This window comes from Thunnus albacares, chromosome 18 (assembly GCF_914725855.1).
Source record: "Thunnus albacares chromosome 18, fThuAlb1.1, whole genome shotgun sequence".
Taxonomy (NCBI): Eukaryota; Metazoa; Chordata; class Actinopteri; order Scombriformes; family Scombridae; genus Thunnus; species Thunnus albacares.
Genome location: NC_058123.1, coordinates 6,571,224 through 6,587,384, shown reverse-complemented (window position 1 = coordinate 6,587,384; position 16,161 = coordinate 6,571,224). Strand labels below are relative to the sequence as shown.

Below are 16,161 nucleotides of genomic sequence, written 5' to 3'. Positions count from 1 at the left end.
TATTCAAATGAAATGAGACGAAGACCAAAAAGTTAAGTTTTATTAAAGTGAGTTCAAGTGATGGACAGTGTGTGGGATTCTTTGGTTTTCTTTTCTAAAGGGGGGGGAATCCCTCTTATAAAAAAAACTGACACTATATTCTCCACCTCAGAGGACTATTTTAGAAATTATTGTCTTTGTTTCTGTGTGTAAATAAACCCTTACTTACTAGGTCCCAGGTACATAATGTCATTGAACACACTGTATACACATCGTGATGATACAGATTAAACTTTGCTTTCATTGCTGTTTATTCTTCGGAATGCAATCAGCGTAACAAATTTACGGCATGTTTAACATACTCTTTTGAAGGTGTTTTCACTGTTTACGATGATGTTAGATTATAAAGATGACAAGTTAGTTTACATTATGGCGGGAGAACAGAAAAAGTTGTTTTCTTTGCTGCAGCTGGACTGTCGGCATTAAATTACTCTATGATCACAGCATCATCTGATAAATTAAACATAATAAACATTAATACAGGTTAATGGTGACATCACCTGTATTATACTGACTGTGAGAAAGTGAGATTTTTTAATAGCTGGTTCAAGTTAGAGTCTCCAGTTAAAGCAACGAGATAACCAGAGAGCCGGAGAACTTGTTTATTTTCACTTCTATTTACTTTGATGACTGTTACGGATGATTTTGAAGCTATAAAGCAAATGAAATGAAAACTGGTTTAAAAAAAGGAGCTCAAATAAATCAGAAATAACAATAACTTCATCAATAATGATGACAAATGATCATAACTTTGACAAAAAATGCATCCATTTACAGTCGACGGGTTCACTATTAAACACTTATAGATTCAGAAATGTGCTCCAGAAAACAAGTGACAGAGTGCGGTCTGAGCTATCAGTTCAGCAGTTCCTTGTAATGCTGCAGTCACACTGAGATTCTCTTCCCGTTCATGTCTATGTGGAACAGGGAGAGACACATTTGCTTCCTGTCACAGACTGACCCACCTCTTACGCTTTGCACAATCTCGTTGAACTTTGACTTGTGAAATCACAAGAGAGGGGAGGGAGGGACTGACATCTCATTCAGGAAGTATTGTTTGTTTATATTCTTGTTTTCATAACTGCACTGCAGACTGATACTAGCAGCAGTGTAAAGACAGTGACAGAGGTTAATGACATGATGAAATGTTTGAGAAAAATGTTGTACAATTCACAACTTTGTGGAGCTTTGGTGTTGGTACGTAAGCCATGCTAGCTAACATAGTTTATGTTTACAACCCTACCCACGCTATTTCCTGTCCCCCCCTGCTCTTGGCCACATCATTAAGTTGAGGATGGGTCCAGCCTTCTTCAGGATTTTATTCAGGATTTTGAGGATGCTCATAGTGGATCAGAGGCAACAGCTAAAAAGCCCACAGACTATGTCTGAGCAGACATATGCCAACATTTCCTAAAGCAAATTTTTCCCTCTCCACATGAAAACAGATTCAGATGTATCACTCTGGAGGGAGTTTTTGAAAATATACATTTTAAATTGTGAAAAACGCTGGTTCAGTGTGGATGAAAACGGGGAGAAAAAAGATCAGAACATGTTTCTACAGCACGGGTTCAAATAGCACAAGAGATAGTTACACCATGTACTGTTCAAACTGTATTATTGTGCATGTTACTGCACTAGTGATGTGTGCCAACGAGATGAATTATCTGTTATGGTAAGGAGATGATGTCTAGATGAACACAGATCTTAACAGACAATGACGAGCGTCTGAAGAGTAAAAAAGTGTAAGAATCATTTGTAAATATATAAAAGAAGACGTCTACATGTCATTTATGATTCAGGCTTTGAGAACATTCAACTTTGTGAAAACAAAAATTTAAAACTGGAAAGTCTTAATAGTTTATCTTAATATTATCTTGCTGAGCCTGCTTTAAGCTGAGTCTGAACACATCTTTTCCTTTCAAAACTCTTGTACTAGAATCTACACTTTTTTACTCTTAAGATGTTTGCCATTATTACTGTATAGTATTCTTGCCCCTTGACTGTGTGTTAAGATGTGTGTTCATCTAGACATCATCTCCAACCAGCATAACTTATGTTTGTTGTCATCATGACGTCGGTCTTTTCCCACTGTTATTTGTTGCTGACATGCAACTTTATGTTTTCTCATGTATTTTATCACTTGTCCTGCATATTTGCTATTTTATCATGTACTTTTTCCCCCCCAAAATAAACAAATAAACAAAGATAATCTCTAGAAAGATAGTGTCATCCTAGAAGAACTATGTTAATTGGGCTTGGTTTGATCGGTTTGCTCTCATCTCTTTTTCCGAACACACAACCTGTGTTGTCGATGATCATTGAACTTTTGTACGTCCAGATGAGAGGTTGTTACGACGACACTGATAAACTGCCAGTTCAGGCTCTCGTCTGTATATTCTTATAAGTCGCTAACTGTGTAGGAGGCCCTGTAGGCATATCTGTACGGGCCACCAGCATCAGCTCCTTCACATGTGACTGTTCACACTCCTGCTGCACTGACCAGAGGGGTAAACAAATGACTTGTGTTTATAAAACATGCACACACACACACACCAACACACATGGGAGCGTGATCAACACCATGGCAGATTATCAAGATCCTGCAGGGAAAGGCAGATGATTTTAATAATAAATGGTATCATTGATCCTCGCTCCGTCCTCGGAGATAGAGAGGAACTGAGGGGGAGCGAAGGAACAGCTGACAAACCAACGCACTCTACATACACACACACACACACACACACACACTGTCTGTGGCACCCTGAACTCATGATACACATCTATAAAAGGTATAAAATCACTGGACTTAAATATTATTATTATTATTATTATTTCCCAATTTTAATCAGTAAAAGAAAGAAAATGCTATCTATCTATCTATCTATCTATAATGTACATGCACGAACACACATATACACACCATACATACACACATATAAAAACACATATAATCTACATACACGAATTTCAAATATTAATATATAACATTTAAATTAAAAAGAGAAATAAATAATCCAGCACCATTTCTATATAACTTTTCCGAGCCTCGGTGGTATCTATACTAGCTCCGTTTAATTTGATGATGAATATTGCATGATTCAAACGTCTAATAGACTGTAAGACCATCGATTCATCAATAGAGAATGAAGGAGCTGCCATCTTAATGCCAGCAATTTCTTTGCGACCGTACAACCAGCGAGCCGGAGACGTTTCTGATAAGTTCCTATCGAATCTGACATATAGAAGCTACAGTTTGGTGTTGTTTTTTTTATATATGATGTGTGTTCACTGGAGTCAAATGAAACCTATGGATGCATTTAAAACGTATTAGTTGATCATTCAAGCTACGGGATGAAAAGATAAGAGTCCCCCAGACTCTACTCCAATTTATGGTCTTCCCAGACACTGAGAGGTCTGTGCTCCAGGCTTGTGTAATCCCTGGAGGTGTGAGTGTTCTACTCTGTAAAATTTTATAACATGATGTTTTTGGAAGTTTAAGTAATGTCTCAATCTGGTCATAAAGTGGATGATCTAGAGTTCGGGAATCCCCAGAAATTCCTACAGACGACAGAGAGGATCTAAGCTGTAAGTACATAAAGAGAGAATTACTTGGGAGGTTATATGCATTCTGCGGGTCTTGAAATGATCTTAAACCTCTACCATCTATGATATCACCGAGGCAGCAAATGGTTGATTTTCCCCACAGGGATAGGGAAAAAGGATGTCATCTGTTCTTAATAGACGGTTATGAAAAATTGGGGTTTGTCTGTGCCATTTTGTTGTCCATTTATTCAGGTTTTCAAAATGTCGCCAAACAGAAATGATTCGGGCTATTAATGGACCGAATTTCTGTTTGCACTGCATAAGAGATAGATCTGTATATACTATCTCCTTAAGAGGAACTGGTGTTATAATACTGGTTTGCCTGTCTACCCATGGGGTCGTTGAAGAATTAAACAAGTTTGTTATAGAACAAAACTGGAAGGCTTGAAAGTACAGTTTAAAATTTGGAATCGAAAGGCCTGTTCTCTGTAGACGGACTAATTTAATTCTTGACTACTCCCAGATGAACCTCTTGCTAAAGCAGCACTGATCACGGATAAGAGAGGTGATCCTAAATCACGCCAAAATGTCAGATATACTTCTACTTGCAACCTTCTGGCTGGACTTAAATATTATTACGCTACTACAACATGTTGTATGAGTACTGCTGATGATGAAAAGCATCCTGTTTGGATGACTAAATATTTTCATTCAATCCAATGACTCATATCGCGCCAATTTTCTTCCATATTAGGACCAAACAAGACAAGAATATGCCAAAAAAATAATGAAAAGTGAGAATTTAAGAGCATGAGACTTAAACCTCTCAAGAAATTACACAATATTTCAAAAAAAACGATCCACAAATGTCAAATAAAGCCAGTTTTATTAAACAAAGATCTAAAAGTATAAACTACCTTTACAAAAATCAAATGTTTGTTGTTTCAATCTTCCAGTATGTCTTTTACATTTTGTAATATTATCCAAATCTCATTCATGCTTGAATGGGTTAATCTGTTCTGAGGGCCTGATGACATGATCATCTGCTACACTACTTCCTAACAAAACACAGCAACATCCTCTAGGGTTCAATCATAAATATGAAGAAGTATCTGTTCACATGCTCCCTCATGAGAGGGATCCATCAACAAGTAAAAAAATACACAAATAATATGATAAGACGTGTACACAACTCCACAAGTTTCTGATCTTCATTCTGACTGTTTGTCATGACTGGGCTACTCTCAGTTTTCACTTTGATGTTCTCAAAACTCACATTTCATATATTTATTTAATAACTAATAACTTAAATTTGGTATATTAAGTGAAGAACATCTCCCATGTTAAACGTATAAATATCTAACTTGATTTTTTAGTGCTAAAGTTGCCTTGTAGACAGTACTTAAAAAAAAAAAACCTTAAAAGGTTAGATTCACAATCTTTCACGTGTCTTAAAGCAGCAGTCAGGTGTCCATATGAAAAGTGAAAGAGGTTTTCCTCGCTGTAATCATTCCTCCTGTTCATACTGGCTATTAAAAGATCCCCTTCAAATGTGCTTTCAATGGAAGTGATGGAGGCCAAAATCCACAGTGTCTCCACACAGTAATTTTCTGCAAAAATACAACTTGATGTGAAGCTTATATGAGGCTTCAACAGTCTGAGTTAGTCATATCAAATGGATATCTGCCACATTTACTCTTTTTAGCATCAAATTTCCTCTTTGTGTTTCCTCAGACAGTGTTTCCCTGTTGAGCTGCGGTGGAAGTAACAATAAGAGGAACTTTGGCACTAAAAGTACTGTAACGTTGAAAGATAATTTGGGCGGCTGAAGCTTCATATTAGCTTCAGATTAACTTTTGAATACATTTTTACACAGAAGGAGGATTGTGGATTTTGTCCCCCATCACCCACATCAACACTTTGTAAATGCATTATGAAGGGATCTTTAAATGTCAGTATGAACAGGAGGAATGATTATGGAAATAAAAATCTGTTTCAACATTCATTTGGGCTCCTGACTGCTGTTTTAAGACAGACTTGAAATATTGCGAACCCATCTTTTAACTCAGAGTCAACTTTTTTAGCTTTTTCCACACTTTTCTTTGTCATGGAGATACTGTCGCTGATTTTTAATCACAAAGCTCACCCGCTGAGGAAGACCTTGAGAAGTGGTTGAAAGCTTGTCAAACAACTTGATTTTTGTTTTGTAGCTTATTAATTTGGTTAATAAATTAAGTTTGATGATTTTTAACTTCAAGGCAAATTTGCGGGATGCCATAAAAAGGGAAAATAATTCTTCTTTATTGTTATAACTTCAGCGAAACGCCATAACGGGCTAAGCGGTTAACTTAATTTAAGGGATGGACACAAGTTGTCAAACCACAAGCCACTTTCATGCACGCTTTCTTTGCTTTGTTCCTTACTAACCATCTTGGATGCACATTTTCGCTCATCTGACAATACGTTCAGCCTCTGAGAACCTTTGCCCAGAGGCTGTAGGGCTGCGCTTAGGGATAACAAACAACAATCTGTAAACAATCTTTTGTTATAGCTTACATTTAGAGTTTACTGCCTCATGAGAGAGCTGATAGTGACTGAAAATGCAAAGTAGGGATCTCTGGCACAACTTCACCTGTACTTCCAAGGTACATGGAGAAGGGAAATAGTCGCCATGCAACACAGTTTATTGTTAAAGTTGTTCTTTATACTACAAGTTTTGACCTCTTCAGAGAAATAAAACCCTGCCAGTCAATCACAGGACATACATGTTGTATTCTTTACAGTCCAGTTAAAGCCAGATCCTTGCTAAACTGCATCATTTTTATCCATAAATAACTGACTCTGTTATTCTTCCTGTCATACATGCATCTTAAGGAGAAATATGCCACAGTGTGAGTAGTGAATCATATCTGATGTTTTACTAACACACACCACTGTCATCACATGTAGGCTAACACAGTCAATTATTATCACTATTGAAACACTAATTGCAGGCTGCAGTGAATACGAGGAGACTGATTGAACTACAGTCATTACAGAATTGTAATTTGACAGGCTTGGGCCTCCGCTGGTAACAAACAAACAAACAAAACAAACAAACAAAAAAGGCCTCCTCACATGTGATTTTCACTCACGACCCTGGTGATGATGCTGTGACTGTGCACCGTGTTTGGTTTTTGTTCCAACGCGCCCCACCACTAACCGTACCTTGACGCTGGTGTGGCTGGTCTGCGTCTCGGCCTCGATGCGGATGTGTCCCCCGCTGTTCTCCTTGCGATCCCGGCACGAGTTGTTGCGCGAGTGCCGGCTCTGGTAGGTGATGACGGAGGGGATGGTCTCGGCCGCATCGGTCTTGATGAAGAGCCCGTGTAGCGTGGCCGCGGTGCCCTGAGAGATGGTGGTGGTCTGGTGGGGGGAGTTGGATTCGTCTGAGTCTCGGCAGTAGATCACCCCGCTCTGAGAGACGTGGATACTGGGAGCGCAGCCCATGCCTCAGCGACGCGCCTCCGGAGTCAGATCCCAGATAATAAACACCGACACTTTGGTACCACCTTCCTGTCTTCCACAGCTGCCTGCACACAGGCTGCTGTTTTCTCCGGGCATCGGCTGCGGACTCAAGTCGCTCTCTCCTCCACACACCTCCGGTTGAGCACATTAAGGGACGGAAACGTGAGGTGTGGATGATTCTTTAATTCATGCGTCCCGTGAATCCGGTTCCTCCTCTGCCGCCGCTATTGTGGGATCTTGGATTTCGATGTCATATTTAGGACAAACGTGTTCCAGGCTATAATCTAAACCTTGCTGATGGCCTGCACCGCCCGCTAGCGCATCAATGAAATGACCCGGACTAATGACTAAAATTAATAAATGGACTGGATCACCTGGCTGCTCTTATACACTTCTTGCTTCATATCCGGCTTTGTATCTCATCCTCGCTCATCCTCTGTGACATGCTCGCATTTTAGGCCTGTTGGGAGTAACTGGCTTTATGAAACCTCTTCTGTGTCTCTACTTTAGTTATTCTGCTTGCTGATCATTGGCCACGGTCCATCTCCTCTCTCTCTCTCTCTCTCTCTCTCTCTCTCTCTCTGTCTCTCTCTCTCCCCCTCTCTCTCTCCCCTCTCCCTCCCTCCCTCTCTCTGTCACACTAACATTATATCACTTCTCTCCATCATGACCCTCAAGTCTCCCCAGAGGCTCTGCTCTGACTCCAGGGGTCATTTAAAACCTCACTATGCTGAATTATGATAGAAAAAATAATAAATGGTAGAAAAACACGTACTGTCTTCTCTTTCAACTTTATTTAGATTTCTTGAGCACATAGTGCAAAAATAGTCAGAAATAATCTTATTTGTTCTGCCAAAATTGTGAACTGTGTGCTCGGGTGACCCACTGACATCTGACCTCTGACAATACTGTTAGGTTTTAAAAGGGAATCATAAGCACCAAGATTGTGACATAATAAAGAGGACAGGGGTCACAACTGATGATTATTTTCTTTATGGATTAATCTTCCTATTGTTTTTTTTATTCATCAATTAATCGTTTGTCTGAATAAAATGTCAAAAAATAATGAAAAATGTATTTGTCCGAACAATCCTAAACTCAAGATACCCTTTTTACTACAGATGCCTGTTTGCTTAAAAATGATACTTAAATGATGAATCAATTATCAGAGTAGTTAATTAATAGTTCATGAATCAATTAAGACAATTAGACAATCAGCTAAGCTTTAGATTAATTTAACTGTAAGGTACCACAAACTAATAATGCTGAGTTTATGAATTGGAACAAATAGTTCTGATTAATTGTTGCTTTAACTGTGACCTTTCTTTACTCAGCGATGACCCCTCAAAGAGGTATATGGACACGTGTAAAGTCAAAGGAAACAGGAATAAAGTACGTGGACAGTGACGCCTGTTTCCCAGTTATGAGTGGAGCATTTCAGTGTCTTTTAGTCAGTAGTTTTGGGGGTTTTTTTTACAGCCTACAACTTTATTGTTTAGATTCACTCTCATCACCATCGTTTCCAGCCACAGCAGACATCTCCCCAAACCATCCTGAACTCAAACACCTACTGTATGTACAATAAATACAGCTTTTATTTTTGTGTAATATACTCCTCAAAGTATTTTTAGCATTTAGCTTTTAGCATTCCTATTGTGCTGATACAACTATACCTGACTGGTCTGTGTGTTGTTTGGCCACTTTGTTACTGTTTAGCTGTTGATTTATAATTGTCTGGTTATCTATTATATTAGTCTGGCTGTTTATGATTATGTATATATATATTCACATGAGTTAGCTTGGTAATTATATTTGTATTGCTGTTATCTGCTTGTTGTCAGTGAGCCAGGCAAAGTCATTTCATTCTGCTGTGAACCTCTTGAGTGTGTGGTTTGAAACTGACACTAAAGTTATCCTTGAACCTTTATCTGTTTTTAGTGAAAAGCTCTGATAAACTCACTCTACACTACGTGCTCAGAACCAGACAGACATAGTTATCGACTAGCTGGTGAACATAGAGGAGCGTTTAGCAGCTAAAGAGCCAGATATTTCCCTCAGGAGTTGGTGGAGAACAAAAACAGAGCTAAAAGGAGAGTGAATATTGAGCTTATATTCATCCGGTGACCACAAACACGACTCCACATTAATGATAATGTTGCTCCGTAACTGCTGGATGTGTTAAAAAGCAAATGTTTGCAAACATGTCCACCATATAAAAAGACTATGTCAGTGTTGTGTTTAAAGATTGTTTCTGCTGCCTCCTAGTGGCCAATAAATCAGTTAAAGCAGGTTAAATAATGTTGTACTTGATGTCTAATTAGCCTTCAAGCATACAGTTATACATTTTTGTAAATTGTTAATAAAGTTCATGGGTTTTTTACTATCTAATATCCACCCAACCCGTAGTTGTAAATGTTAGTAAGTAAGTTGTTAAAAAATGGAAGATACACCGGCCAAACTGATTTTACACAACCTTACAATCCAAATGTTTGCGTCTTTGGCGTATTACTATCTATAAAAACTTAATAAATGTCTCTAATAAACCATTAATAGTTATTTAATAGTAAGTTATTTATAACATATTAAGCTTTGAAAGATCTGTTATAAAGTTAAAATATCTTCTCAGCATCACAGGAAACACTGGATCAACCTGTGAAATTTACCTATCACTAAACTCAGTTCATCTGTCAGGAAACAGAAGTATGTCTTAAAACTTAAAAGATTTTTTTCTATAATATAATGTTTTCTGCCTTGAACAGAGTTCAGAGAAGCACTTTAACACTGCATGTAGGAGCAGGCCTGGCTTGGTTGGGATTTTAGCAAAGCATATAATTTCAGTGAGTGACACTGAACAGACTGTCAGCATCACTTCATCCACAGTTTAGCCACATGAGCCACATAACCATACAAAGAGTCAGATTTGATTTATTGACTCTCTGTGGATCCCTTGGGACAGATACCCTAGAAATAAGAGATGGAAAAGTAGTCCGAACACTGTCTATAACTCAAATGTACAAAATGAAAGATAAAAAAAAGCCACATTATAGGAGCTGCACTGTAGCATTAAGGTAAAGAAGGTAAACCATATCCTCAGTTGTCTCTCTGATTAATTTGTATATGAGTACACTGTGCATTAGAGATCTTATTTAGCATGCTCAGCACTATTAAAATATCTCCTGTTGAGACTGCAGACCGCCCCCTGGTGGCAGGCCTCATACATTTATTAACTGGTGTCCAAACTGTAAATAGTAACCAGCTCTCTATCAAACCAGCACAGTCTAGTGAACATAAACTGCACATGCCCCAAAACATCCTCATACATGTCAGAGATCACTATCACAGCTGTGAAATTGTCTCTAGTTCTTTTCAAACATTTAAGCCTACAGCACCTATTTTGTGTGTGTGTGTGTGTGTGTGTGTGTGTGTGTGTGTGTGTGTGTGTGTGTGTATAGCCTGGCAGACCACAATTACAAATTTCAGCAAGTTGACAAAAGCTGTCAACAACTAGGCTATAATGACCATATTAGCATATTACCATGATCACCATATCATCCAACCGTTTTGATACTGTTTAAGCACATACATGCACAATTTAAGAACACATGTTTATTTTAGTCATAGAAATCAACCCCAGATATGTTTTTCTTAAGTTCTTGAGCTTTAGAGTTGTTTACTTTTCTTTGGAAATAAAAAGCAAAGCGTGAAGCAAATCTATTTTCATCAATGAGAACCATTTAGCAGGAACTGCCGGACAAAATAACACTATATGTAATGCTAGAGGACAAAAGTTGTGCTCTAAAATAGAATTTTTCCTGTCATCACTCCACACTCTCTCGTCCACATACTCTGCTCCATATCTCCATTACGCGCGTAAATTTTATTGCAGTATTACAATTTAATTTTTGGCTCATTAAGGATTAAAAGATGTGTGACAGTTGTGTTAACATGAATTACCCTATATGAACAATTATATGCATTAAAGTTAAACTTTTTTTTCCAAGTTATTCCACTAGAAGCTCCTACCTTTCGTGGTCCATTGGGAACAGCACTTTCCTCTGTTGACAGTCCACTCATGTCTTAAAGCCACGATGTTTTGTCCTTTAATGTGAAGTTAAAAATAATGGGGAATACAAGTTTGAACAGTGTACACGGTACATACATACGCAATATTGCATCTGTTGACCGCTTAAATAGCTGCCGAGGGACTTGGAGTCCGAGCGGTGGATAGTTAGTTAGATGTCGGCCTCTGAACTTCATAACCTGCCTTCAGCCTCGGTGTCCGTGCGGCCCTAGTGTCCTCACAGTACAGCAACTACCACACAACAGTGGTGCATCAAGTATTCAAATATTTTAACTCGAGTAGCCTAAAAACATCAACAAAACAATGCAAAAAGTATTTAAACGGAAGTAAAAGTCCTGCATTCAGACTTTTATATAATCAGTGGTCGAAGTATCAACTCAAATGTTGTAGGAATACTTGCACTTTCCATTTTATGCTATGATTCTTCATTCTTCCATCTCACTACATTTCAGTGGCAAATATTGTACTTTTTACTCCAATGCATCCATCTGAGAGCTACTACTTCACAGATTAAGATTTTTTCATACAAAACATATGACTAAATTCAACCCTAAAATTAGCTCCAATTTGCTTATAATATTTATCCACGTTTACTCAAGTAACGTTTTGAATGCAGGACTTTAATTATTATACTCCATGTACCAGGGGTAGAATAGTGTATTTGTATGTGTATGGACATATGAAGATTAATGTATATTGTGTGTATCTTGTATTTTTCCATATGCAGCTGTATGCAACATCTTATCTTATCTTATGAATAACACATGTCCATAATGTGTTAAATTGTCAAAATGTATTAAAAATGACAATGTCTAAGCACTCTATGTGAAATTAACAATATCAATACAAGTTTCTAAAAATACTCAATTGCAAATAAGATAAAATAAGATAAGACAAGATAAGATAAGATAAGATAAGATAAGATAAGATAAGATAAGATAAGATAAGATAAGATAAATCTACCAAAATAACCTATAAAACAACAAGGGCATCAACTAACTTTTCATTTTTGATTAAGCTCACCCTAAAAAACCTAAATTCTGAGCCTAAATCTGTCAATTATTTAAAAGATTAATTGATTATTTATCAATAGACAACACATATTGAGCCCAAAGAGTGATGTGAGCAAGATGCTGAATCTGGAAAAAAGAGTTTTGTATTTTGAGTAAGAAGTGAGGCCACAATCAGAGACACAGCAATGATGTGATGATGTTGTGATGAAGTGGTTGGTCAGTGAACCTCAACACAAATGAATCCTGTTGGGTTGAAGTGAACATAGTGAAGTGGACCACTTTTTAACCTGCATTAACTGGTATTTCTGGCCACATGGGGGCAGCAGAAATGACCTGTAAACACAACACTCACATGTTTATAGTTGATATGTTGAACTTGTTAGCAAACAGTTGCTTAGTTCCACATCCAGCTGATATGGAGCAACATTATCAGTCTGTTTTAGCTCAGTTTTTGGGGAAATATCTGACTCTTTGGCTGCTAAATGCTCCACTATATTCACCTGCAAGTCAACTAACAACAACTAACTGTATCTATTTGCTGTTTGGTGCTGGTCAGGTAGTTAGCAGTCAAGTAATCATTTCCTGTGAACTTACCTTAAAGTGCAGTTCCACTGATGGCCACTAGATGCTCCAACTGACTCCCATTCAAAAAGCGCCAACTTCTCTTTAGAAATAGTAAGTCAATAATTTTTTTCAACGAGTCATTATGGTCTCAATCTCTAAATTGAGGCCCTCTAATAAGTGTGCTGGTGGTCATTTTGGAAATTATTTCTCCGTTAATAAGATTTGAAGACTTATAGTGGCTTTCATGTCTGTTATGTGGCTGTTGATTGACAGTTGGCTCACCTGCTGCTCTCCCCGGCTCCGGGACTTGCACTGGGTCAGATTATTATCACAATATTTCAGTAAGGTTAATGTTACTTGATTGTGATACCTGCCCTATTAGCATAATTTAGCTAAAGTAGCTAACGTTAGCCCAAGTGTGAATCAGTAAGTTAGCGTTAGCTTCAGTCTGAGGTAGCGGAACATGTTTCTAGAGTGTGAAAGGCATCATCCTTCACTCCAATCGGAAGAGATGGCGCTGACAATAAGCAGCAACTCTGGGCTTCAAATCGGCTCCAATGCAAACCAACCCATCTTCACATACAGTCTATGTTTGTAGCTAAAAACAATGAGCTGAAAGATGTTGAAATGCTTCATTAAGTTGAGGGAAACTGCAGAGTTGGTGGTAATTCTCTGCGGGTTTGTCACTCCAAGCGACCCCTTTCATGTACAAGCAATGTGATCCATTAATAAAAACTAATTTAAGAAACTGATTATAGCAGCTCTAAGTTTGCATGTGAAGCCTGTCAGAGAGAGACAATAAATATGTGGAACGATATTTCTCTGAAAGGCAAATTATTTACATCCAATTGCACTGTTCTTTGAGTTTGAGGGCACAGATGTGTGTATAAATGACATTATTGCCTGGCTGTAGAGAAAAATGGGTGGTTTTGCACTTCATGGACAAAATTCATGGTCTGTCTGTACCAGCAGAGAAGAGTAACCACCATCATCTGATGGGGCACTGAGTGCATCGATTAGTCTCAAGGCGCAGAGACAGTGCCTTGTTGAGGCTAACCAATAGTGAAGTCTGTTCGTGGAATATGCACATATTCATAGAACTGGGAATGAGGGTATGAGGATGACGAGTGAAGAGGTTGGGTTGCTATAAATATCTCTATACCTGAGAAGCTGCTTCAAAGCTTTTCATGGGAGATCTGAAAAGCTATTTCACCGCACAGGCAAGAAGCGTTACTTTTAATTCCGGACCATGACAGAGACGTCAGTGACGATGTTTCACAGCCAAATGATAAAACCTTTTGCTGTGATATTTCCAGATTATGAACCATTTTTACATTTTCCTGGAAGGAGGTTTCAAAGAAATGTGGATGCTAGCTGAATCAGTCATTCACAAGAGATGAGGTGATTGTCATGTTTTATGGTCTCTGTCAACACAGCAAAACCAGGGCGAGCCGTCAGCTGCCTGTGTAATTGAATTGGTTGGTTCTTAATCCTTCAATATGCCCCAGATATATAATCAGCATTCAGTGTGTTTCCCTCAGGCTGTAGATTCAAAGATAAAGAGGACTGAAATATAATCATGATTTGATGCATTAAACATGCAACTTTTCACTTTTTTAGCCTCTCTAGTGGCAGTGTCGGTCAGTGATTCCACCGCTTTGGTCCAGACTGAAATATTTCAACAATTATTGGATGGATTGCAATGAAATTTTGTACAGACATTCATGGTCTCCAGAGGATGAGTCCCACTGACTTTTCCTCTAGTGCCACCACAAGATTCACCCTTGTGGTTTTGAATGAAATATTCCAACAATTATAAGATGGATTGCCATGAAATTTGGTACAGATATCCATGTCTACCTCAGGATGAAATCTAATCTGTAGTGACATCAGGTTGAAATTTAAATTTATGAAACATTTTGTTTTATGATTAAATACCTGCAAAACTCATGACATTCCCAGCAGTGTTACTCTGTGTTTAGTGCTAATTAGCAAATGTTAGCATTCCCATTGTGGTGGACATTATATCTGCTGTAAAGGCAGTGTTGTGCCAAAGTAGGCCTACAGTCTCATAAAGCATGGCTGAAGACTTCTAGTCTTGTTTTTCAACATTTTTCAAATATCAACAAATGTTTTTAAGGGCATACAAGCTCTGTGTTGTTTTACTGTGTCTGTGTGTGTTTATTTTATGCTAAGTCATGCTGTTTTCCTGTTTATATTCTCCTTGTGTATTAAAGGAATTTGAAGCCAAAGTGAAATTTACATTTCTTGTCATTTTGTGTTTTCATGTCTTGTCCAGCTATAAAGAACTGTAGCTAGAAAGACATCAGTTAATTAATTTATTTTTATTTCTCACATAAAGTATAGAACAGGATAAAAAAACTAATAAATGCAACATAATTTAGAAAAATACAAAGAAAATAAATTATAAGAACCACAAAATGAAGAGAGGAGTTCACCAATCAGCAGACAATAATCCTATGAAAACAAAGAAATCGATACGAAAGAGATTTCTTGATAATGTGTACTTTGGTAGTTCATATCTGTACATCTGAATTTCACACTGCAACACATTTCCTCACTTTCCTTTATGCTGCACGCTACATTGATACTGTCAGCATTGTGTGTTGCTTACTTGAAGTGGAAAAGCTTATGTAATAATGATTCTGTACTATATACAGTATGTAGTCCCTACAACTGTGAATGTTACTGCATGAGAGTAGATCAATCATCTCCCCCTTGTGGTCACTGAGTGCAACTTACACTCATGGATTCAGGTTTTTTATGGATGCATGGGTGCACACTGTACATACGCCACATTAGCCAGCTTGAGGTCCAGGTAATGATAGTTCATGTAACACTTCCATCTGAATAATTCTAACAATAATCAATTGCAGCTTAAAAGATTTTTTCCTCTGTTATTTTCTGCTTCTTTTTAAGGTGTATAAGTGCAGTCCTGTTGATGACTTGCTGGTTTTAAAGTAATTTCAATGTATATGATGTGGTGGGAAATCCTGCATCTTTGCTCTTTATAAAAAACACAACCCAAAGTTTGATTGATGTTAATATGAGATTTCTGCAGTCTGAAATTCAAGGGTATTTTCTGAAGTCACAGTTTATAGTTGGAAGGCTCCTCTTTGTGTAATTACAGACTGTTTTCTTGCTGAGCTGCAGTGATGGGATAGAAACACAAAACTATAAATTAATTGAAAAATACCCACTTATTTTGTCTAACATAGTCTCACTGGATTTAGCTGAACTTTGTAATGCATTTTTACACAGGATGAGGACTTTGTGCCTCATCTCTTACAGTGAAATAACTTTAGGAAAGGATCTCTGGATTATGGCCGGCATGGACAGGAAAAATGATTCAGTTATGAAACATCTCCAGAATGTGTGTGATTCATTTTGTGA

At 37.8% G+C, this 16,161-nt stretch overlaps 1 protein-coding gene across 2 annotated transcripts in view; it reads right to left on the bottom strand.

The window, feature by feature from the left end:
• The window catches only part of pde8b (phosphodiesterase 8B), a 54,977-nt gene extending 43,647 nt beyond the window's left edge, over positions 1–11,330 (bottom strand). Inside the window, exon 1 of one of the 2 annotated variants that reach the window (XM_044333444.1) lies at positions 11,113–11,330. In XM_044333444.1, coding sequence (XP_044189379.1) covers positions 11,113–11,163 — 51 coding nt within the window. In that variant the 5' untranslated portion in view covers positions 11,164–11,330. Of the gene's footprint in view, positions 1–6,789; positions 7,616–11,112 lie in introns of those variants that run through there. The other variant, XM_044333443.1, reaches the window with a different exon arrangement.
• Between the last annotated feature and the right edge of the window lie 4,831 nt (positions 11,331–16,161).